This window comes from Aythya ferina, assembly GCF_964211825.1.
Source record: "Aythya ferina genome assembly, chromosome: 2".
NCBI classification, from domain to species: Eukaryota; Metazoa; Chordata; class Aves; order Anseriformes; family Anatidae; genus Aythya; species Aythya ferina.
Genome location: NC_140297.1, coordinates 50644147 through 50669464, shown reverse-complemented (window position 1 = coordinate 50669464; position 25318 = coordinate 50644147). Strand labels below are relative to the sequence as shown.

Below are 25318 nucleotides of genomic sequence, written 5' to 3'. Positions count from 1 at the left end.
TTTTTTTTTTTTTTTCACCTTTTGACTGCATGATTGTGGTAACATATTGGTCCAAAGAGGTATAATAACTAGGACACCAAAAGGAATCAACAGATTTGATTGAAAAAGAGGGAATGGAGAATGTCACACACTGAACTGTTTAAAGTCTCTATAAAACATTCACACATTGTATATCTGTGCCAAATCAGAAGCAGGCAAATGCTGATAAAATTATTTCCAGACTATTTCTAGCATATATTTTTATCATAGTTTTTTCAATATATGAAAAACACACCTAATACGTACATCCATTGCTGTATATTTATTAATGATGTAAATTTCTTAGCAGTTGAGAAAAAAAAAGTATTCTCTGAGAAAAAAAAGTGTAAGTAGATGGCTTAGAATAAGGTCTTGGCATTAGGCTTTGTGGCAGAATTTGGGACAGGAAGGGTGGGGGAATGTTGAAAGTAGTGGATCAGGTTAAAAATCTGTTGAAATGATTAGACTTACTGATTGTAGTGGACATATTATATATTAAAATGCACATCTGTTTACCAGGATTAATTTTTTACTTCAACATGAATTTTTGATACAAGTTGCTCAGAAGTGAATCACGTCTCTAAGATGCACAGTTTTACAGGAGGGTTATTTGAGGGGGGCAAAGACATTTAGGAATTTCAGTTAACACTGAAATTTAAATCTACTATAGATTTCTTTAGGTTTAAAATGTGCAGCTGCCAATTCAGGAGTAAAACAATGTTTAGCGGTTATATAGTGAAAGATGAAATTAATCAAAATATGAGGACATGGAGAAGGCACTTTTGAATTTGGTTCTGATTAATCTAATGCAAGATATGTAATGTAAGATAAGGTGAATCTATGTGAGATATAAGACTGAGTATTGACAGGAGACATCAAAAAGATTGTTCAGACGGTGCATGTCATCAGTTACTACTTGTAATTATAAGTAACAGTAAATAATTATAGTAATAAGTAATAAGGATTTCAAATTGATCAATTATTATTTCTACTAAGTTTCTCAGGAAAAGAAAAAGATAAATGCTGCAGATGTGATAACCTTTTATTAAGGTAGGCTAGGAGCTGACAAAGCTTTAATGATGTATCTCACCATTTAGAGCTCCAGTAAAGTCTGCTATGTCCTTAACTGCTCTGTTAATACAGTCTTTGAGGTTTTGGAGATGGGTTTAGAATGTACAGAGTACTGAGTTCATTATCACTGGTAAGTAAATATTTTAGAAAATGTCAGCAGTACGTGTCAATGGTCTAAATGGCATTTAACTTTAAAATGACATTTTTATATGTTTATTTTTATTAATTTTGTTTGGATGTCTTAAGGGATCTCTGTAGTTTCACAGTAGGACAAAATAAAATACATAAGTATATCCTGCTTACAGACAAATGTTTACCCAAATCTAATCATTTGAAGAAAGTAAGAATCTGCAAGAATTCTAATTTGTTGTTAGGAACTGAAATTGAGTATTTTATGCTTCTGTACTCCAGAAATAATTTTAGTTGTTTACATTTGTTGTGTGACTGAAGGAAAAAAATATTGCAAAATGAGAGATACATAAAGAAGAGACCAAAGGACTAAAGGATAAAAATAAAACTCTGGCTGTCTACCAGAATTGTAATGTATTGCTAAAATTAAGGTCCTGTAAGTCTGGAAGCCTTAGGTGGGAAATTTTAATCAGATGGAAAATTAAGGAAAAAAATATATTTTAACTAGGTGTTTAATTATATAGTCATGCTTATTTTATGTTTGTAATTTTGGTTTCTGTAATGCATCTGTGACTGAGTTTCTTGTGAAACAAATATAGGCACATCTTACTCTCAATTATCTGTTTTCAATTGTTTTATGTGATAACACGCTCCATGTCTAACATTTCCCATGTAAACAAATCTTTCTGGCAGTCCCCATTTGTCTTCTTTTGTGATTCTGGGATGTTGGTCCACATCTCTGTGGCTCTCCAGGCCATAGTAATATCCACAGTTAGGCTAACGGTTATTCAAGTCTTTGGGAACTTCAGAGGAAATGAGGAATAAGCCACTGATTTACAGGTAGCAAGCAGTTGTTTGATCAGTTTGCTTTTTCTTTTTCTCTATGTCCTCCCTTCATATTTTTTTTGAAGGAGTTAGCATTGTACTTCTGGATGATACTGAAGAATCTGTATGTTCCCAGACTCGTAGCCACAAGTATATTCTAGTTATATTAGCAAAAGATGACTTCTAAATGCTATCCAACTTTTTTTTTTTTTTTTTTTTTTTTGATGTTATGAAACAAGAAAGATACATATATCAAACATTTCTGTATAAGCTGCCACAAAGAAGAATCAACACTGCATAGCTTAAAGGAAGCTCTCTGATCTTATGAAGAAAGGGTGCTTCACTTGCAAGCAAAATAAAATGGAGAAGGAAGAAGTATGTATCTTCTTCTGGAACCCAAATGAATGAAATCATGGCAGAATTGAGATCTCACTATTGGACACTTCCTTATAGGACTTGGAAAGAAGTGTGGAAGATGTACGTAAAAGTGCAGTAATTATTAAGCACAGTTTTTATATACATTGGAGTTTCAAAGTGGATGAAGACTTGGATCCTGCACAGGGACTAGAGATTAGTGATTTAGGAAAAAAAGTAAATGAAAAAGCAAATTTTGGATGAAAAAATGTCATGCAGGTGCAAAGAGAAGGATCTGTCATAGAATTCCAGAAATAAATTAGAGAAAGTATGTGAAATGCTAATGAAAGGTCAGAATTTCCAAATAAGAAAAAGTAAAATAGAATACACATTTTAGCTCTGTTAAAAAGCTACTTTGCAAAGCTTTTACATCATCAAGTACAAGAAGGATCAGTTTGAGAAATATATGGGGAATTTTCTATTTAACATAAGTATACTGACAAAGATGAAACAGAACTTCGTGTGAAACGGTTCTCAGGTAGTTCTGCATTTCAAGAAAGCAATGTTTTATGCTCTTGGATTTTGGGTTGTAGGAACATACCTTTTGTTATCTCAGGTGCCTTTTTTATCTCATAGTCAGAAGGAACATACCTTTTGTTATCTCACACTTTCTTAAAACAACTGTAAACAAAACGCAATCAACTGGTTAGTGCTTTTATATATATTAATCAGTTTTAGGTGTTACTCTTGCTTCCTTCTGGTTGTAAACAAAAGTCATATAAGATGTTAAATCCTTCTTAATTTCTCTCTTTTTCTCATGTTTTATTCAGTTATTTCACTGAGGTCACTAAAAAGTTAGTGTCGCTGTAAAGTTAGTGTAAGAAAAGAGAAATTTCCTTTCTAAGAGTGGAGCTCAAAGACATTTATGGATGGTTTTGGAAAGAAGATTCAAAAGTCTTATTTTTCTGGGAAAAAAATCGAGTATTCCATTCCTTACATGCTGATTTTTGTGATTTACATATTATCGGTATTCCACATTGGGTTCATTCATTTGGGGATTTGAGTTGATTTGAATTTTTTCTTGTAATTCAAAGCCCAACATTTCTGAGCCTATACTCGTAAATTCGGAATAGAATCTTTCTTACGATCGGAACAGATTTCTCTTCCTGAGTTTAGATAAGTGCTAGATTGAATTGCCCATATTGGGTTGGGGATTTTTTTTTTCAATGCTATTCTTTAAGAATATGTTTCACAAATATCTGAGAAACAGAGATACAGGTCACCTGTCTTCAGTCATGGGTATGGGCTAGGTGACCTCTTAAGTTTGTTTCCAGCCTTATTTTCTGTAATTCTATGAATATTTTAATTTAGCCAGCATTTATATGATGAATAGCAAGTGGAATTGAAGACAATTCATTGATCCAGAATACTTCCCTGTGCTGCATAGAGGGTTAAAACACTTTCAGATGATTAAAGAAAGCAAACCAAGAGCCAGCATAAGACTCCTTCACCAGGTAGTTTTATCCTGAAGTGTTTAATTTAATGGGCATGTTTTCTTTCTGCCCATCTCGTTGGCAGGGCCAAATTTCAACTACAGTGATCAAAGCTCAGCTGAAACAACACATTTTGCATAGCTCTTTTTCAAACAAATGCTCTCTCAAGACCTTTTCAGGTGAAAAGATAAGAACTTTATTTACTTTCCATTTCCTCAACGGACAGTTGGCTGAATGTCACTGTCTAATCACTTTAAATTACATAATTATGTTCATTATCTGCAGTGCATGCAATAAATGGAAATAGTAATGACTGGGATGATTCAACTACAAGTCATTTTCTGGAGAATGAGAGAAGATTAAAAAGAAATGTTCCGGCTTTCCTGCTTCTAGAAGTAGAACCATCAAGTGCTAAAATAGTTTTGTCATTTTGTGTATTATTTCTAGTACTTGACCTCCTGCTGCACTGTAAGATGGGAGAATGGGTTCTGCACTCCTTTGACTTAGAGACAAATTGGAAATGTGTAGCCATGGTAATTTTAACTACTTGACACTCCTCCTTTAGAAAGGAGTTCTTTTTAGAAACTATTTTTCATTTCAACTTGAGTTTTAACCAGCAGACTCTTTGGAAAGAATCAAAAGCTACTTGTTTTTACTAATGCTTTATTACTTAATATACCAGTTCATAAATTCTCTAAGTGTTAATTGTTTTCGGGGAGAGGATGGAGGGGGAAGCAACAAACAACTTTTCTTAATTTGTCTATTGCTGTGGATGTCATCTAATTCCAACTGGTTGGGCCAACAAAAGTTGTTATAGGTTTGACTATAATTCCTCTGCAGTGGAATTTAATGCCAGCGTAGACAAAGGTAAATGAATGATATTCAGCCTGTGTGCATGTTGTTATTTTTCTTGTATTCTTTAGTCTTCCCTTTTATTCTTATTACTTCTCTGTTGACCTATGAATAGGAACTATGAGATGGGTGAATTTCCTACCTTTCTTATCTATCAATGCTGTAATCTTCACAGTCTTTCTACAAGAATACACCATGAAAAAGTAGGACAGCATGAAAAAAGCACAGGGAGCCCTTGAGAGGAAATAGAGGTTTAGAAGCATTATATAGCTTTCCCCAATACCAAATGAAAGATCAGTAGATTTGATTTTACTCATGCATGGTACTGAAATGTTGAACTTCTGCATATTAGAAACATATTGGTTGCCAAAATCATTGGAGTGAAAGGGAACATTAACTTTGAGATTGTTTGGAAAATTACTGTCATGAGATTAAGCTTGTTTTTAACTTCAAAATGTTGAAAAAGTGTATCTAATTTCAAAGAAATCAGCAAAGCATGTTAAAAGGAAATTAGGGTGTTCTCTGTTCTTTAATATTATTACAGCTTCAAAAAGTTTTATTACATTCTCGGTAGATGACTGGTATTTTAGCCTTTAAAAATCACCCCTTCTGCTCTTGTTGACATTTTAATGATAATGAGCATTTATCAAGATACATATGAATGTGTTATTCAAATAACTTTTTTACTCTGACAAATCTTTTAAAGTAGTGTTGATCTGATCCAGCAATATTTTAAGTTATAATAGAATACTTCCATCCATTCATAATCATAGATTCCTGCTCAAACTTTGGTAGTACTTGGGTATACTGATTTATGTTTGTGTTTTGAGTATTGTTCCCAGAAACACTAAGAGATTTTTTGGTGGTGTCAAAGGTAAGTAGAAGATAAATAAAAAGGTAAGAAAGCCTTTTCAATAGGACAAATATATATTTTTAAGTTTTTATCAGTATTTTATTAAATTTTATAAACATTTTAATGCATTAATCCTTGATACTTTGTGTATTGGAGTATCTGCGTATAAAAAATCAAAGGTAAATTACGGTGCCTACATCTTTAATTGAGATTAAATTACAGTTGAGTAGTAAGGATGAGATTTTATTTGGTCAGTATGCTGGAGAAAACATTATCTTAAAATATCAGGTCATCAAAATGCCATACTTTAGTGGCATAGATGTGAAGTTCCAGAGTTTTAAATTTAGTCTATCAAGAATATGGTCCTAATTATGCTAGCATCTTATAATTTAATGTGACTCAGATGTATATACTACAATCACTGACTGCATCTTTAAAGACAGCCAACAGTTGTATCTAAGCAAATTTACTAAGCCAGATCTTCTTCAGAGGTAGCATCCAATAACTTTGTGTTTATTCGTGCTGTATTCCATATCAAGTTTAACATTCATTCTAGATTCTTTGTCATGTAATGAGATCAATGACTTAATCATGCCATTATACAATAAAGCATGTTGTTGCAAATTTACTGGACCAAACAACAACAGAAATAAACCCTTGCCCTCCCACAATCTCTCTGTCAGCCTAAGATTTTTTTATTTTTTTTTTAAAGGAGTCCTCCCAAACTACAAGAGGGATAATTGCTTTAAAAGTTTGTGTTCTACCTCTAAGAAATTTGGCTCCTTGCCTATTACATTGAAGGTTTTCATGAGACCTGACACTTAAATTTATTTAATTCCAGGTTCAGTTCTTAGTCGTAGTAAGTTCCAAAGCAAGCTGCTCCTGTGGATTTCAATGAAGATCATTAAGTAAAAGAAACATTTAGAAAAGTAACTAATTATTTAAGCACCTATTAGAGAGAACAGCTTTACTTGTGGTTATCGTGTAGTACACTGATCTTGATAACCATCCTCTGCTTCCTATTGTGTATTTAAATGTCTTGAAGGATTCCCCAGTACCTCTAATTTATTATCTCAGATGTTAGAACTCTGATTAAAGTTGTAGAAAGATTTTTATTTTTTTTACTGACTTACTCCGATGCCAGGCAGAGTAATTTATATTAGTTAAAATCCAGAAAGTACAAAGAGGTTTGATATAATTTTCTAATCCAACTTAGGGAGGGCAGAAGCTTGAACTGAAAACTTGGTAGAGTATAAGAGGTGGTGGTGGTGTTGTGATGGTTTGTGTATGTAACCCAAATCTCATAAATATTCCCACTGAAGTAAAATTAGTGCTCCATCTGCTTGCATGGCCATTTAGGTGTTATGCCTTTCTTTTACGTTAAAATGGACTCCCAAGCTTGTTCATTAGTTATTGTATGTTTTCACTGGAAGTTTGCTCTAAGCAGTTTTGCGGGTATACATCAGAAACACTCCATATTTTGAGGTTCTGAAAGAGTCAGAGAGCTTCAATCACAGTTTTTATGTGTTTGAAAGTTAAGTCCACAGCATGTTAAAATTTCAGAGTATTTGCATTCATTTCGTTTACCTGAGTCAGGTTGACAACCCAGGATTGGAGCAATAATAAAATTATGATCTTTGAAAAACTAGAACGTACTTCTTTCATCCCAGGTACTATCAAAAACTGAGACTTTGGAATTATGGCTAGGGAGATGTATGGACTCAGTGGTGCTTCACCTTTTAATTGTTGAAGTCACAAACACTGTCATGAAATCAGTTTTATTAAGATATATTTGTGTAAAGTCAAAAACAAAGTTGAAATATTTGTCTGTCTAAGCGATCAATGTGAGCAAGAAATATTACATATTTTTCTTAAGTAGTTTGTTGGAGAGAAGGGCTGTTTGTAAAATAAAAAACATAAAGTTGAGAAGATTTCAGTGATAAATATTTCTTAAAAATAAATTCACATTTGTAGTTGTTCTGGGTGATGATAATCACAAATAATTAAGGGCCTGAAGGCAGACCATATTTGACCTACATAACTCATCATTCTGTAAGAAAATAGTTTCCATCTTCCAGCTCAGCATAAGTCACCAAGTCACATAATGAATGCTGATGTTATTGTGCTGTCAACTCCTTCTGTATAACACTTTTTATTTTGCCTTTTTTACCTGGCCTTACCAGTAGAAAACTGTTCTGTGGGACTTGGCCTGTAAAAAAGCCATCTCTACAGTTGCATGTCACTATTCTAGTGCAGAAATGGCCAGCCTCCAGCCTGGTACAACATACACCCTCTTTTCCAGTGGACACCAGGACAGAGTCATACATGTTGGAGCATATGTAATGTGTGGAGAAGAAGAACTAGTAGCTATTAATCACATGATGAATTTATGCCAGGTTTTGTAATTGGCAAGGCATAGCAGTGTAAGGCTCATAAGTAGATTCATGGCCTATCAAAAAGGATTGACTACCCTGTATTACAAAATGAGATGAATATGGGTTTGATAAATAGTGAAAGAAATGAAACATGACTGTCTGGATATCCAGATCTTAAAGGCAAAATAAAAAGGAAAAGGCCCTATGAAAATTAATATTCTTTTTCTTTAGATTCAGTGTAGCCTTGTGTTCCTTGCAATGATACTATATATAAAAAATAACTAAATTCTATAGCTTTTAACTTGATAGGTTCTTCTTTATATATATATACATATATGTATATACGTATGTATGTATGCTCAGGAAGAACTTGAACAAGTGCTCCATTTTGAATTGGGGTTGCTTGAAAATTTTTGTGAAGACACTTTTGATGGAACAAAGGTGTGTAGGCAGTACATTTCATCACTTCCTTTTGTCAAAAGAAATCATAATCAAATAACTGAGAAGTACCTATGCATAATACTGACCAGATGGATTTCTGGTCCTCAAGAAGGGGTCTTCTTATGAGGATTAGAGGCTTTTTTTCTTTTTTCTTTTTTTTTCTTTTAAATCTTATCCTTGTTTTGACATGAGTTCATATATGATTGTAAGTCATTTTAGTCCATCTGTCTATGCTTTCTCATATCCGTATGGAAACTATTTTGCAATTCCCACATACAAAATCTCTGATAAGTGCAGATAGCATAATTATCATACAAAAAAAAATATTTCTGACATAGAGTTATTAAAGTAATGGAAATACTGCTTAGAATGACAAAAATTCTATTCCTCTTTGAACTATTCAACAAGTATTTCTGTTCAAAGAAACATTAGTTCATTAGTTTTTTTCAGTGAGGAGTGCTTAACATTCTGCAGCATAATCAGATTCTGCCACAGGACCAGAGGGAAAAGCCAGATGTGTAGCCCTTAATAGCTGGAAAGGAATGAATTATAGATATATGCGTGTGAGAGTATCTTGTACCATAAAAATCCTGTTCTAGTGCTGTTAAGCTTTAGTATGGAGAGAGACATAAAGCATTTTAAAATTCAAATCCGTCAGTTTGTTAAAGACTAAATTAAGTCCTATACTTACCGTTCTGTGGGCTTGTGATTACCACCTCTGTAGGCATCTTGTATTTATTTGCCATTTTCAGGTCATCTTCTATTTGTGTGCATCCTAGATTTTCTTCATTTATTTCTGTGAAAGCAGTGTGCATCTTACTATTTCCTAGCTTTATGAAAGATTATACAGGTTTCAGAGAAGCAGGAGAAAATTTTTGAAAGGAATTTCACTCACTTATAAATCCTATCAATCTGTCATAAGAACCTTATCTTTTCCTCATTTATAAGGAAATGGCCTGCAACTATTGATACCGTGTTTGATAGAAGCTCGTGGCCATTTTAATTTAGGCCTAACATGCCAAATCTCAAAAGTAGGAGAAATACATTTGCAACAATTTCTTATGTAAAATCATTCTCCTATCATACATTTCTGTATAATGGTAGTATCTAGTCAGATAGATCCTTCAGCCGTGGAAAGCTGAGGGGAAATGTGAAGTGCAAACTGTTGATATTTATGAACAAACTAGTTTGTCAAAACACTGCTCCTTGTGTTAAGCGGTACTACTTCCTCCCCTCCCTCCCTCCCTCCCTCCCTCCCTCTCGTATTTATTTTTTATCCAGTTTTCATCTGGTCTTGCATTTAGCTTTGAAGCGCTATGACGCAAAGACAGTCTTTGTGCAAGAAAGCTGCGTTCACAGAGCTAGAGAATGAACAACTGAGTAGTTGAAATGAAGCCTGGTTTCCCATGGTTTGAGTCCTATGGTTCTTTCCATGTTTCTGCAACAAAAACCGCAGCTTCCTCTTTGCATCCTTCCTATCTTCTCTGACCGATCTGTGGATTAAAATGTATTATAGCTGGTTTGTGTAATTAACGTAGGTGATTTAGAGATAGAGTGCAGACCGGTCAGGAGGATGACGGCAAAAAACACAGATTGTTGAGAGTATGCTTTGACCTTTTCCTCAATGGGAGCACTGATTTAGATCTCTTTCTTCTATGAGCCTTTGACATTTATGAAACTTAATGGATTACTCTTCCATTGATGAAATGGGTGAGTAGGATCAAAAGTTAATAGTATACAACTAACTAAGTTGGCTTCCTTGGGAGTCGATTCCAGTTACTGCTTATATTCACCTAGAGACCAAACCAACAACTAAACACCAAAAGGTAAAAGTAAACGGTACTGAAATATCATGTGTTGTGTTCTACAGACCAGTATCCTTTTAGGTATAGAGAAAGGACACTGAAGACCTATGATATGTGATAACAAGAAGAAATTAAGAATGACATTTCTCATGTACGTATGTGCACAAATTATTTGGAGTGTAAAGTGAAGTACTCTGAAGTAAGGAAATTCTAGCATTTCAGTTCTTCTTTTCCATGTAGATGCCAACCATATTATGTTTCAGCCTCTAATAATGTGTTTATGCGCTATTTTTACACACAGAGATTCATTTCCTTCTTTGCATAGAGCTGAGACTATTCATTTAATAAGCAATTGTTGGATATTTTTTCCTCTTCATTGTCCATTGTGTAATAGTACTGTTATTTACTATGTACAGTTCAAATCTCACTCTCAAGGGAGTTACTAATTTCTTTCTAACCTTTCCTATGACTCCCATTACTTTTGAGTACTTCAGAAACAATATTAAGCTTGCATTTACATTATCCTTCTGAAATGCAGCTTTAATCTTCCCGTTTCACACATGGAGATGAGGCAGAGAAAGATGTTCACAGTGTCCACTAAAAGGTCAGTATAGTGAAGAAATGCAATGGGAGTCAGTTTAAAGTGCTTGGAACCAGATATTTACAAATTATTAAACATTTTGTAGCATGTGTTCAAGCATATTGCAGCAATGACTCTTCAGCATTTAAGAGAAATTAACTCCAAAGTATTAAGTCTTGAGGAAAAAAAATGAAATTATTGCTTATTTCCTCATAGTTAAATCCAGGGGAACTGATTTTTCTCCTCATTATCTACCTCTAGGAGTTATAAGGTAAAAACTGATAGAGCACACTGTGCAAAACCCGTGTAGAAGAAGATTGAGGTCCCATCGATTCACTGGAGGCTCTCAGCTGAGGTACAAATTGTTGGTATTTAAGCATGATAAGGTGCAAGTTCATGCTTATGCTCTTCAATCCTTTACAGATAGAAAAGTTGGTCGTCTAGTCAGACCACCCTCTGAAAGATAGAAATGCTCTCCTGAGGGTAGATATTCGTTACGGCCTGTAGACTGGATACTTACTGTTCTTTGATGTCTTAGACAGAGCGCCAAGGTGCTATCATGATTATCTAGCATAAAATACACAGCAAGCCAAGAAAGTTTTTTCTCATGTAATCTTCATTGTGGAGAATGGCTGATGAATCATTTGCAGAGACTTGGGATACAGAGATTGTGTTAGAGCAGTTAGGTTTGCCTAATCACAGTAACCAGTGTTTGATGTTTCCATGAGAGAGTCCTCCATTAACTGCAGCTGAACTTGGCTGAGTGGGAAATTAAAAAAGGAGACTCAGATTTCAAGACGCTCCCTCAGGTGCTCAGAAGTATGCTAACTGGCACTGTGGGAGACCTCCTAACACAACTAAGGATATTTAAAGGAAAGAGGCCATGACAATATGAAAAGCAAACCTTTGTATTGCCACTGAACCCACAAAGTTGGTCAGGATCGGTCATGCTTTATTAGCTGTTAGATGTCAGACTTGCATGAAATGCTCCTTTTCACAGAGGACTGATTCCAGCTGTGCTTGCTGTACATCTACAGTCTCAGCAACTGGAAGTATTTAATACTGGGTGGAAAAGTCCATGAAAATTAATGCAGGAGAATTTGTCAGGAGACATCTTAGGCTTCACAGAGATAAAAGGATTTAGAGGCTACGCTGGCTTCTGTTGACAGCTGGAATCTAAGACAGGAGTTGTAGAGACCCATATAGCTGACTTCAGTTACAGCTCTAGACACGTTTTAATCTTTGTTTCATCTTTGTTTCTCTACCTGTAAAATGAGGGAGGCAAATAGAACCCACAGCTACATCCTGGTATAGAATTTGAAACTCTGAAAACTAATATAATTCCTAAATATTATTATTGCTCATCTCCTACCATGTTTATTATCCATGAGGCTGGAGTGTAAGAAGGGATGTGTAAGAAGGATTGTCTTTTAATACAATGTAGAAGCCTCCTTGGAATGCTCTGTTTGTAATACTCGGTTCTACAGAAATAGGTAAAAACACCATAAATTCAGGATTCTGACATACTCCAGGATTAAGAGGAAGGCTTTAGTCAAGAACATGTACATATATCATTTTATTCTACTCTGTGCCATATGAAAGATCTTTTGTAAACTCTTCCTGATTTTGAGAGCATGTCCCTTGAGATATTTCTTGAATATTTATCACAGTGCTTTTTGCAAATAACAATGGTTAGAATGACTTTGAGTATTTTACGCTTTCTACTATTTAGGAGTATAGAATTCCTCTTAAAATTGGTGTTTTAATATATGATCATAGAGTTCACTTCCAAGTAAAAGCAGTATTACTTATTTCACTGCTGATATGTGAGTATCATTCAGCTATATTGGTTGTTGTGGCATTAATATATATTTTCAGATCCAGCTGTTCATTTTACTAGGATATTCTTTCTGATGGAAACCTTTTGTTTCTTTGCCTGTAGCTATTGATGATCTCCATATAATTGTCATTGCTATTTCAAGGCTTAAAAGGAAAGCAAAAAGGTGATGGTCTCTAAAGGCTTATGGTATAAGAAGTATATCATACTTCATTTAATAATCTAATTTGTAGTGGAATCTATATATAACATTCACATACTGCTAATTTGTTGTCATTCTGTTGTCATCAAACAAAATATACCAACAAAATTGTTGCATTGTAGACATAACCTTAAAATATTAAAATATATGTATATTTATATCTGTATGATCCTTTAAAGAACAGCATGCACTAAGACAGGCCATGGTATGCTCACTGACTTTGGAAAAATGGTATCCACTGTTATTACAAGTAAATGTATATTCTGTAATTCACTGTAATATATTTTCAAAGCCACGAATCCTTTACTGGTGATCTCTAGAAAGCAGATTTGTCTGTTAGCCAACTAATTATCAGATAAGTGCCCAGAGCAAGCACCTGCCATCTCCTTTATAAAACTGTGCTATGCACAGGGAAATAAATAGTGACAGATCCCCTTCCTGAATTTGTCCACATTGTGCTCCTAGATTCATTCTTCATTTCATTACTTAGATGACTGTGATTTTTGAATCACAAAAGTCTTCCGCTTAGAAGCTCCCTCAGTTCTCTTGTGGTTGCAAATCCTAACTGGAATGCCAGCTTGCATGTCACTTTTTTCCTGTGATGTGAGGTCCTTGGTGTAGTGATTGACACCCCACACACCTTGTTAAGAAAAAAGCTCAGAATCCAGACGTCACACTGACTATTCTTCAAAATGTTGCTTCTGATTGTGAATGACAGGTTATTTTGAAAATGCATGTTTTGTATAGCAGGAGGATACTGTGTCACTAAGTTTAATAGTAGCACAAAATATTAATATGTAAAAAAGAGTCAACTCCTGGCTGGAAGGATTTATAGATACCTATAAAGAAACAAGCTAAAACAAGTGAGTATAATGCAAAGCAGCACAAGATTATGTTTTAAATGTTTTGGAGGTGTTTTTGGCTTGTCTCTCTTTAGTTGTTTGTTATTACTCTTTTTGTTTCTTTTGTTAGTTGATCTTTTTAGTTGTTTCCTTCTTCCTCAAAGTGTACATCACAAAGAAAATCATTTAATAAACCCCAGCTACATAGCCTTCTCTCTAGCTTTTAACTACATTTTGAGTTTTGAGGGTTCATTGAGGGACTACTAATCCTTAAAGACTGTTGATGAAAAAGAAGTAGGAGTTGGACTCAGTGATCCTTGTGGGTCCCTTCCCACTCAGGATATTTTATGATTCTGTGATTCTAAGGGTAAGAACCTCAGAACCTTACCCTTAGGTAAGAACACAGAAGAGAGCAAAGAGATGTCTGCCAAGGGAAAGTACCAGCGCAGCCTTACAGTAATGGTGAGTTCAAGTGCAGTAACTTATAAAGGAAGAGTTGATTTCTGTTAGACTCTTACATGGGAATGTGGGAATGTTAAAGTTTGAATTAATTGTTAATGTAGGAGGAGGATGTTCTAGAGGTGTGTCTGTGTGACATGGACAGAAAATCATTATACAGGATATCATTCCAAATTTCTATTCCTATTGACGTTTCTGTTTATTTATTTATTTATTTTTATTAGGAGGGCCTATATGGTCAGATAATGCAGGAGGGAAGTGGGGAGAAGTAGAAAGAAAACAGGGCAGATAGGAGATAGTAGTGTTGATCAAGTTGAGAAATGGGAAAGGTATTTCTACTGTGCTGACCAAAGGAGCCAGACAGATCATGGAAGTATTACTGGGTAAGAAACAAGATTTTGCTGACTTGCTATGCAGGCCAGGGAAGGGCCATAGTTAAAGTTGATCACCGTAGGGAATGACAAACCTGGAACAAACTGTCAGATGTAACGAAGATGAGCTTCAAGTCAGTCTCTGCATATCCTCCCATTATTAAATGTATTACACAGAATGACAGAATGTTAGGGGTTGGAAGGGACCTTGGAATATCATCTAGTCCAATCCCCCTGCTGGAGCAGGAATACGTAGATCAGGTCACACAGGAACGCGTCCAGGAAGGTATTTTAAGCTTGTATTTGACCATGGTTCAGCGGCTAAGGAGTTTTGTTGACCTGATTCAATAGGGCCATCTTGATGTAAATATTGGATTGATAACTGAAATGAGTTCAGTGTGAGGTTGTCAGGATGGTCAGGGGCTAGAGTGCTTGGCTTGTGAGGAGAGGCTGATGGACAAGACTTGTTCAAGACTGGAGAAGGGGTGTCTTCAGGAGAACTTGGCAGAAGTCTCCCAGTGCCTATGGGAAGATTACTGAGAGGACAGAAACACATGCTTCACAGTGGTGACGGGCATAAGATGAAATAAGAGGTTCAAACTGGATATAAGGAGAAATGTTCAACTGCTAGACTGTCTTCATGGGAAAAACAACAGCCCAGAGATGTAATTTAGTCTCTGTCCTTGAAGGTTTTCAAGGCCCAACTGGTTAAAGCCCTGAGCTGACTGGGCCATACCTGACCCTTCTTTGAGCAGGAAGATGGACTAGATGCAGTCAGAATTATTCTGGCATCCTATGGCAGACTGTAAAACAGTTTTAGTGACTAGTGACAGCTATTTAATGCTGTGATCAATTTATTATCCTGCTATAACTTCAGAGATAATGATTTGGGGATATCAGATGAAGAATCCTAATTATCACTAAAACCCCAAATATTTACTGAGAAATTAATATTAAATCTGTATTTATCCTTTAGTTCAGTTCTATTCTCTCCATAATATATTAAAGCACATGATCATTTGCCATGTTTGCACTCACACACACATATATATGCACACAAAAATAAGAAACAATATGAAGTTACATTTGCAAAAGTGACTGGTTTCTTTAATTATTTTGTCAAGGTTTCCTATTTCTTAAAATTAACATGTAAATTCCACGTGTATTTTGGAATCAGTGAGCTCCTAGGAATGTTATATCAGATGATAACATCAGATGCAAGCGTGCTTGTAGATGGCATTTTCTCTAACAACATAGTGCTGTGCATTTATTGGGATACATGGTGGCAGGGATGTTTCTTATCAGAATTATCATGTAATTCCATTAGAAAAAAAATATGCTGTCTGCCATTTATTTTCTGCTTTGAGATCAATGCTCCACAGTTGCAGAAAGAGGCTTCTAGAATTTAGTAAGTAATAAATCAAAGGAACTCTCTTAATACCTACAGAACTAACCATGTCTTCCGGACCTATTCAATAAAATTCAACTTACATATTTTTCCAGTGTGTAATCTGTGTGACCTGCAGTATCTGTTTGTTTTTTAAATCTGAAAAATGCCTCCAAAGTGTAATAGCCCAGAGTTTCAACTGGCACAGTAGGATATGTAATGCATATTTTAACATGTTTTCTTCTAATTTGTCGCACACACTTGTTATGCATGATTATATAAAAGTCCATGTTTTTAAACCCAGTGGTGTAAGTGTGTAAGATGTATTTGGTTGGGCTAAAAGATTCAGAAGTCTAATTTATCTTGAGATATGCTTAGTCAAGTAGTTTTTCACAGCAGTTAGCTAACACTTCAAGCTCTAACAGTGCCCCTGAGCCATAAAACAAATTTGCATGTAAGAAATATTTTGAATCTATTAAAACAGCTCAGAGCTAAAGAGTTGCTATCATGTCTTTGTTGACTAACATAAAGTGAGATCCTACAAAAAGCTAGGCTGTGATCGACAGATGCCAAATCTTAGGTTTTGACGTGATTATATATTTCTTTCAAGCACAGCAGTTTAAGTCTGGGACTGGAGCTTCAGAAAGACACCAATCAATGGGTCTGTGCAAGACTACACAAAATATATAACTCCTGGCAGTCGTCAAGGCAGAATTATTCAAAAAATAATCTGAAATGCATTTGATCATGCACTACATGGTTTAATAATTTATATTATACTTTATTAGCAAAGTCTTGTGTTTACTTAGTGGCTGCCAAAACAAGATGAAAGGCTCCCTCCATGAAAATACAAGATGCTTAGCTCAAAGTGTCATCTTTGCATTTCAGTTTGATAATTACTTCTCTTCCCCCCATTTTGATTAACAGTATGGAGGTTTAAATCTTAGAGTACCTTCTCCTTCATTGTGGTCCTTTCTAGTGAGAGAAGTGTTATTTATTAAGAACAAGTCTACCCAAGAGTTTATGGCTGAGCAAGGATTAAATTAGTATGAATAAATATTTCTGGAAGCTTCTTTAATATTTTCTCCAAGTATTTTTCAGATAAAAAAGAGTCTTTGGATTTAGTTCTAAATTCCACTGCACTGAATCATTATGCTAATCTTCCCAAGTCTTGCAGCTACAGAAGTGTTTGTGAGCTCAGGTAAAGAAATTGTTGCTCTTACTACTGATTCTGTGTGATAAATATTAGCAGCATTATCAGTTCAGAATAATGCAGAAATACCTTGAGGAGTCTTTGAAAAGCAAATACAATACAAGCATTTCACCTAGAGATACAAATAAGGGCCTTACAGAATTAATGCTTTGATAAAGTCAGAGCACAGAGGGAGTGAACCAGAGTAACTGCCAGTTCAACAAATGAGATCTGTGCCTCCACCCAAGCTTTTTTACATCAGTGATGCGTAACAGAGCTCTCATGAAGTTGTTTTTATGAAAGATGTTCTGCAGGTGTCTTGAGTAATTCTTCAAGGCACAGTAGATGGAGAGTTTTAGCGAAAAAAAAAAAAAAAAAAAAAAACAATTATGGGACAATCTAGTGCTTCAGTACTGCAAACACTGAAGGTGATATAACAGTCCAGAGAAGCTACTGTAATTTGTCTCGTCTATCCTAGAATACAGGGTTTTAGTTTTGGTTTACATAACACCATACTCTCACTTCCTTTTCTATGCATGCAACATATACTACAGCATGTACTGTATGCTTTACCTGAAAACCACTTCCTCAAATGGAGCCTACAAAAGGGCTTTTTGCCCAAACAAAAATGTATATGCAGTGTTTTCCACTAGCACACCTGGTAACGTGATAGTTGTATGCTAGTAAGAACAGATTATAGTCTAGACAGGCAGTTCAGTGTTTTGCAGACTGCAGTCTGTAAGGGCCACTCCAGCCCTTCGCTCAGGCTTGAGAGAGTACAAGAATTGCACTCTCAGTTCAGTTTAGCCCAGGTCTTTTTCTTTCCATTGAGAGTTCTGTGCTGTGTCATACAGAGCTGCAGAACAGACTCTTGGGAAAAGGCATCTACCTGCAGGCGTCTCTGAGAGATTATCATGGTTTTAAAAGCTGTTGTACAAATTGCAGGGTGGACAAAAGACTGACATTTTCTAAAGGAGCCTTTCAGCTATAGGGAACCAGATGTAACCTTTTCACAGCGCATCTTCTGCGATGATGAGGACAGAAATTTTCAAGAAAGGGAGTGGTATTTTCAGTTTTGCAAGACAGAGTATTGGGGCAAACTAGAAATTAGTTCTTGGGACATAAGGATTAGATAAAAATATTTGTTACTTCCACTGAAAAAAAAAACACAAACATTTTTGATAGGATCGTCTGATGAGATGCACAATATCAAATAGAAATGCAGTAGTGTTTTAAGTGATAAACTGTGAAGTACATCTTAAAGAAAAGGGTCACTTCAGTTTGCAAACTGCGATATTTTTGTCCATGTAAAATATCTTAATCCATTATAGAATTAGTAAAGAATTCAGGTTAGCAATGTAATAGGAGTAACATTTCATGTAAAAAACGTAATATGCATCTATTGAAATAAAAACTTCTGGTTTAAACTGTGTGACAGTCTCTTACAGGATCCGAGACACTGTGCAAATCCAAGAATTTTGTGCAAACATTTTAGAAAATGTGACTGCCAGTAGAAATAAATGCATCAGAGTTCAAAATGCAAGGTAGAAGGAAGGAAAACAAAGGCATAGTAAAACTGTGAGAACCGTACCTCCTGCCCAGTTAAGTTTCAATATAGGTAAAATACTGTTAGAGACACTCTCGTATACAGAAAGAAAGCTTTTTTAAAAAAGATATAGGTTTAGTGTGCCAGTATGATCATCCAATTTACAACAAATATGGTAAAGTAAGGAAGAAAACAGTGCTCACAACTTTATACACTGCGTTACTCTCATGAAGTAGCACTGGGGACAATGGGCAGTGAGGATAGTAGGGTCCGCCACCACAGGAACTTCGTAAACCTTGCTAAAATCTCTTTCATCATTCTGTCCTAGTAGCACAACGCAGTACTGTGTAATATATGTACATTGCCTAATGCGATAGAGGTTTATAAGAGCAATATAACAGAAAACAAGAGCAGTGTAAGCTATTCCTCATCAAAATAATTCTAACAAGATGAAACTATTTGGTTTTACATTGGAAATCAGAAAAACTGCAAAACAAAAATGAAGTGCCCATGCAATCAATACTGCATAAGCACATGAACATATACATGAAACACAAATATTTTTAACTGTTGGTAAAACAAATAAATATAAGAGGAAAAGTCAAGTCCTTCAAAACTTGTTACAAGTTGTAGCTTGTGTTTGGGATGTTCTCCTGCCTATCCCTGGTCTTACAGAGATGGGTATGCAGGAAATCAGGCTGAGCATGAAGAGGAGCATGGAGGAGGAAGTTACAGAGTATCGAGATATTGGTGATTTTATCTGTTTTGTGGCAGACAGTATCTAGTTTTGTACAAATAAATGTTCAAGACATTACTGATTATCAAACTGTTTAGAAATATTCAATCAGGAGTTTGGAGTCTGGCTGTAATTAGCCAAATTGACTCAAGCCCCAGAAGGCAGGGACTGGGAGATTGAAGAACCACCCACTGTAGGAGAAGATCAGGTTCAAGACCATCTGAGGAACCCGAAGGTGAACAAGTCCATGGGACCTGGTGAAATGCATCTGTGGGTCCTGAGGGAATTTGAGTATGTAATTGCTAAGCCATTATTCATCATATTTGATAATCTTCTGGGTGCAGTACATATAAGAAGCCACACTCCTTCTATAGGTCATCTATTCAGGAGCCTTCCATCTGTGTGAGTTGTGACCTAAACCAGAAGTACCTCAGATGTTAGAACAGCACTTACATCAGCCTGTCACTTGCCCCTTTGATGCTTGCTTACCTAACCAATAGTAATCATTAGTATTTTTCTACAATTACTATAATAATTCCTGAAATGGAGAACGGGACACAGTTGCATACAGTTTGAATTCTGCTCTCCCACTTCCATGGGCAGGCATATGTCTTGGAGCTTTGATATTTCTTTGAGTTTGTCCAGAAATATGTTCAGTCAAAAAGGGAGTCAAGCATCTGGTCTGGGCTTTCACGTGACTCTTTTTCAGCTGCTTGGAAATACAACATTATCCAGATAGGTACTTTTTGGGTGCCTTGCTTATTTTCTACCAAATATGAAGGAAAAATAAATGGATTCATCAAAATCCTTTTGTACCTGGAAAAAAATCAAGGCAATTAAAAAGCAGGCTGAGTTCAGTTGAATTCCTATGAGATTATTGAAATAGAGGGAGGAAGAACGAAATGTTGCAAGATCATCCCACCTTTCTTTAATTACACCTTTTACTTTCTTTTCTACATACGCTTCTTGCAAATGTCATCAGATTACATTTTTAAGAAACGCTTTCATTTTTGAGTATCTACATGGCTAGTGTGCTGAACTGAACAAGGTTGCAAGAGAGAAGAGTTTATTCTTTCCACTTGGATTTTAAACTGAAATAGTGGCTCTAACTTGTGCTGCAGTTAAAAGTCCTCACGTTCTGGAGGATCTAAGTACTTGCAGTCAGGTTGAGAATGGTAATGGCAGGCACAGCAGGGAACTCGGATGCAATACGCTGAATGAGAAGGTGAGTGTTTTAGCACAGCTGCCTCCTGAGGGTCAGGGGAAAGGAAAAGCCCTGTGGGAGGATTTTCAAGCACCACTGAGCTGGCACACCAGGAGATGATGATTGACTTCTGAAGAGCCCTGCTGTGCAAAGGATTGTTGTGTTGTGGTCCCCTTTATCACTAGTTAGAAATTTCTTTTGAAGAGACCAAACGTGGGAGAGTAGTGAGTTAGCAGCAAAACAAACAAAAAATAATCCTTGAACAGCTCTCTTTGATGACATTGAGTACTGGAGATTTGTTTCTGTTGGTAATGGCTTCATTGATTTGGCAGTTAATTTTGTTAGAAAGATTGACTTTGTATGGCATTGGTAAGAATTCTGTATAAAAACAGACGACCTAATGCTCATGCAGTGCAAGTTGAATTGTTTGCCTTGAAAGGGGATGGCATTTTGAACCTCAATGCAAAGGGGAGATTTTATCTGTATTTGACATATACAATCAGAAATACGTAGCACGGTTTCATCTTAATACATGCATTTCTTCACAGGAGTTCAGGCACGCACCACGGAATGGCACAAACTGGAAAGGACATCCTTCTGCTGAGATCCCAGTGAAAACGTCCTTCAGCCCCTGGATGCCTTTGCAGCTCCCATGGCAACAAGAAGGAAGTGGACTGAAGATACTGTCTGTCAGCCTGGCTTTACTGGCAGTTCTTGTCATGCTTTACTATGGAGGGATGAAAACAGAACTGTGAACTGAATGAGGCTTTTAGGAAAACATAAAATTGCTGTTTAAAATCTTCAAAAGAAACACTTTTACCAACACATGTCTCTCTCTTTAAAAAAAAAAAAAAAAAAAAAAAAAGATATAAATTGGGCAATAATTTGTACTCGTGCTATTTGGACTCATGCCTTTCCTGTTATTCATAGGAGAGAATACTAATAAGCTCTACGGAGATGTACCTGCCAAAGTTTGAGAACTTGGTGTGGCAGAACAGTTTGTTGCATCTTTCCTCCTCTTCTATTTTTTCTAAAACAATGCAATGTTTGCATTGCTTACTCTATTTATTACTGCTCTGGCAGGTTTATTACTGCTCTGGCAGGTAAAATTTTATACAGGAAACTCCTGAAGCTTATAAGAAATCTTTTCATTGAGTATTGTTGGTAATCTTTTATGGGTAGAACATTTATAACTTTCTTAAAGATTTTGCTTAATGCAGTGTGATGGTTTGATGTGTGCCTTTTTACATTAGAATCAAACACTGCTGGGCCATTAAAGTTTGTCATTTGTTGCTATTGATTTTGCTGTCATGTCTGAAAGAATTTTTGGCCTGCCATCTTACCTCTGTCAACTTCAGAGTGAGTTACTAAGCTTTGTTAATACAACAAGAATTATTTTTTTACACACAAATAGTTTTAAAGTTATTTTTATTATTGAATGGGAAGATGGGATTCTAGCGGTAGAGTTCTAAAGGATGGATTTAATACAGTCTCCATAGACTTAGTATAATGCTCAGATTCACCAAATGTGAATCTCATATTAGCTGTATATTGGATCATACTGTAAGACAATACAGCTCTGATGGTGGGGAGGCTACGCTTTGCACACTCCAAGTTTCTAATTAGTGACATTAATACATGTCATCATTTATTTGTTCTTGTCTTGTCACCTTTGTGGATCTTCCTCCAAACTTCCACTTGCAAAGTCTGTTTTAAATCCTAAAAAACAGGAGCTGTCTTTTTTTAGTATGTTTATGTAGTATCCAGCACAGACTGAGCTGGGCTCCAAACATGGCTCTACAGTGCAGATGAATAATCCGCTAGGAAGAATGCTTTGTACTTTTTACGTTGAGGATTTATCACAGTTACAGGCAAATTAATCAAGAAGTTCCACCATGATGCTCCCAGTACAGTCTGTAAATTATATCAACAAATAAGATCATCCTCAGGAAATTAGGTGTGCATTGACTTGAATATTATATTTCTTATTGCAACCACTGAAGGTCATGAGCCAAAACTCAAAAATTTTGAGATTTAAGAAAAAGCAAACAACAGCAATAACAAAAACTGTGCTCTTGTTTTGCTTCTGTCTCTCCAGATTTTTCCCTACAACCAGGAATATGTAACGATCAATAATTTACATTTTTAACAAATCTGAAATTCTATTAAAAAAAACCACTTGACTCCAGGTGCTGAAATTTGCAGGAAAGTGCCATGTATCACAAGATTCTCAGGAAAATAATGAGTTGACAAAATCATTATAACTGAGCCAATTTTTTGCATTTGATGGGAATAAAGTATGCAGATATGTGCTATGCCTCTAGCACTCTTGCTGTCAGCCACTCTAGCTTATCTAATTGTAGCAATTACAGATTCATTGCATCAGCTGTTACAGAGATTTACAAAGCTTGTGATTTAGATTCTGTGTGTAACTGGCTTTAATGGAACTGGTGTATTTTCTTAGAAACAATGCAATGAATAGGAGAGGGTGAAGAAGACTTTGTCTGTAAATGACATTGTCCACAGATGCAATATATTTTTAAACTGAGCTTTCCTCTGATAAGTAGGAAGTACTGTTTATCAAGTGTTTTATTACCTTCCTTTTAATTTTGAGAGGGCTTGTTGACACTTTGTATTGTAGAGCAGTAGAGTGTTTTTCATTTCTTTGTATATGTTTACACCTGAAATGTTCAAAGCCACTGAGCTGAACAAGTTGGTTCTGATCAGACAGCTCATCTGAACCTTCAGGCAAAACCCAAACTGTGCTGTGGTTGAAGTTACCATTGAAGCCCACCGGGAAACCTTAGGGAGTGTAAAACAAAGTGGCTGTATCTCCTTTATGGAACATGTTGACCTGGACCCATTTGATCTATGATTTTTGCTCCCATTTGGCTCCCTGAATGCTTCTAAGTGCCATGCCAGGTGGCATTTTTAATTTTTACATCAGTGTTATGTTTGAGCCCTACTTCTACCCTGTATTCTCTCCTTACAAGCCATAAGGGTGGGTGAGAAATCTACTACACTCCAAATTAGTGACTATATTGCAGGAGAGTTTTCTCAACAGTCAATTGATCTTGCTCTACCAGATACGTAAACATATTTGTCACTAGAGAGAGTGTCTGGCTAATAAGCAATCTACATTCAACGCCCTTTTTTGTTGCCATTTGTTCTGTTTTTTAGCAGAGTAGATTTCCTTTTGGTACTAAGGAAGCCTCGACTATTATTTCTCTTTCTGTCTCATAGCACTGAGTTCCCTTTGGCTGTTTTCAGTGAGGACTCTTGCAAACCACAAGACTTGGACAGCAAAGACATCTTTAGCAAAAACATTAAGTGCATTAAGATTTGTCATTTAAACTTTGCATTGTAGTTTTCAGTTAATAGTATACTTGCTTAGTACAGGAGCGTGAAATAAAATGTGTTTTACATAAAGCTTGTTCTATAAAGCAAGAAAGAGGAAGGAGAAGGTACCTTTTGAGGAGAGTTCATCCACCCCTGTCACATCACGGCCTGCACATCTCTGAACATCTGACAGCTTCTGTTAATTTAGTTTCGCTCCCCAGTTCAACTTCCCATATGGAAAGCTGGAATGATTTTTGAATAACAGCAAGTAATATTTGAGGTGGCAGCAACTGGCAACTCTGACATGGAGCTTGGCTGCGGCCATTACCCAGAATCCGTCCGCTCTTCTTGAGAAGCAATTACAATTTCACAGGTTGGAATTAAAACTCCCTGCGGTATGCAAGAGAGTAACTGAAACTGTCAAAGTGATTTCAAGCTGCTAATCTCTTGCTGCTCAAAGAGTGAAAATAGAGCCCCTCATACCCAGGCACAGATCTGACACTCAAAAACTCCAGCCTTCCTCTACATTTAAATACATATGGAGAGTGGCTTGATCTGCTCACAGAGGATATCTGTAAAGATGTTATGTCTATGAACATTTGTGTGTTAATAACAAGTCTATCTTCTTTAACTGCAAGATGCAAGTAACTTCAGGGACTAAGACAAATATAAAAGAAGAGCTCTGAAAATCTGAAGGAGCAAATAGGCGTGTGCCTGTCTGTGTGAGGTTTATTAAATTCTGTATTTATATATTCTTGAACATGCAGTACTTTTGCTGGAAAAATGGCTTGCAACATTTCTGAGTTTTATTTTCACATATTACTTATATCCCACGTTTTATTTTGAATGTACTTTGTTTTATTGTATAGATAGAAACAAAGAGCATTTAGAAATCAAAAACGGAGGGGAAAAAATGGGAAGCTGTAAAGCCTTTGTAAAGCTAGGGTGCAAATGAAAAATATTAGTGTGAAAGCTGCAAAGCAGGTTTGAACCAGGAGACAGCCCACAGAGTTGAGGACTGGCTGCAAAACACCATTTGACTTGTTCAGAGGCAGGGTTCATCCACTAGATAATAACTAGATAATTAATGTTAAAATAATTGCTTGAAAGCATTTGTGCAAGTATCATTAAATGTCTTTTAGTTGCATATTTCATTCATGCAGGCTTATACTTAATATTAAAGTGAATCTTTTTGTTTGTTTGTTTAAAATAAATAAAGATGCTTCAGTAGCTATTGGAAGGAGAAGAATTATGAATAGTCCTATTTAAAGAAGAATAGTACCAGAAAAAAAAGTCATAACAAATAATCATGTCCCTGCACCTGCTGGTATACTGTCTGTTAACTCCCACTTAGGAAGCTGTTTTGGGTTTGGATCATTTATGTTGTAGGTCTATTTCATTGTGCTG

The 25318-nt window shown here is 35.8% G+C and overlaps 1 protein-coding gene across 2 annotated transcripts in view; it reads left to right on the top strand.

Annotated features, from left to right (window-relative positions):
* Window positions 1-24927, top strand: part of CDKAL1 (CDKAL1 threonylcarbamoyladenosine tRNA methylthiotransferase) — a 429529-nt gene extending 404602 nt beyond the window's left edge. For both annotated transcript variants that reach the window (XM_084510786.1, XM_084510787.1), the window contains one exon: window positions 21121-24927. In XM_084510786.1, coding sequence (XP_084366912.1) covers window positions 21121-21327 — 207 coding nt within the window. In that variant the 3' untranslated portion in view covers window positions 21328-24927. The remainder of the gene's footprint in view (window positions 1-21120) is intronic.
* The last annotated feature ends 391 nt before the right edge of the window (window positions 24928-25318 follow it).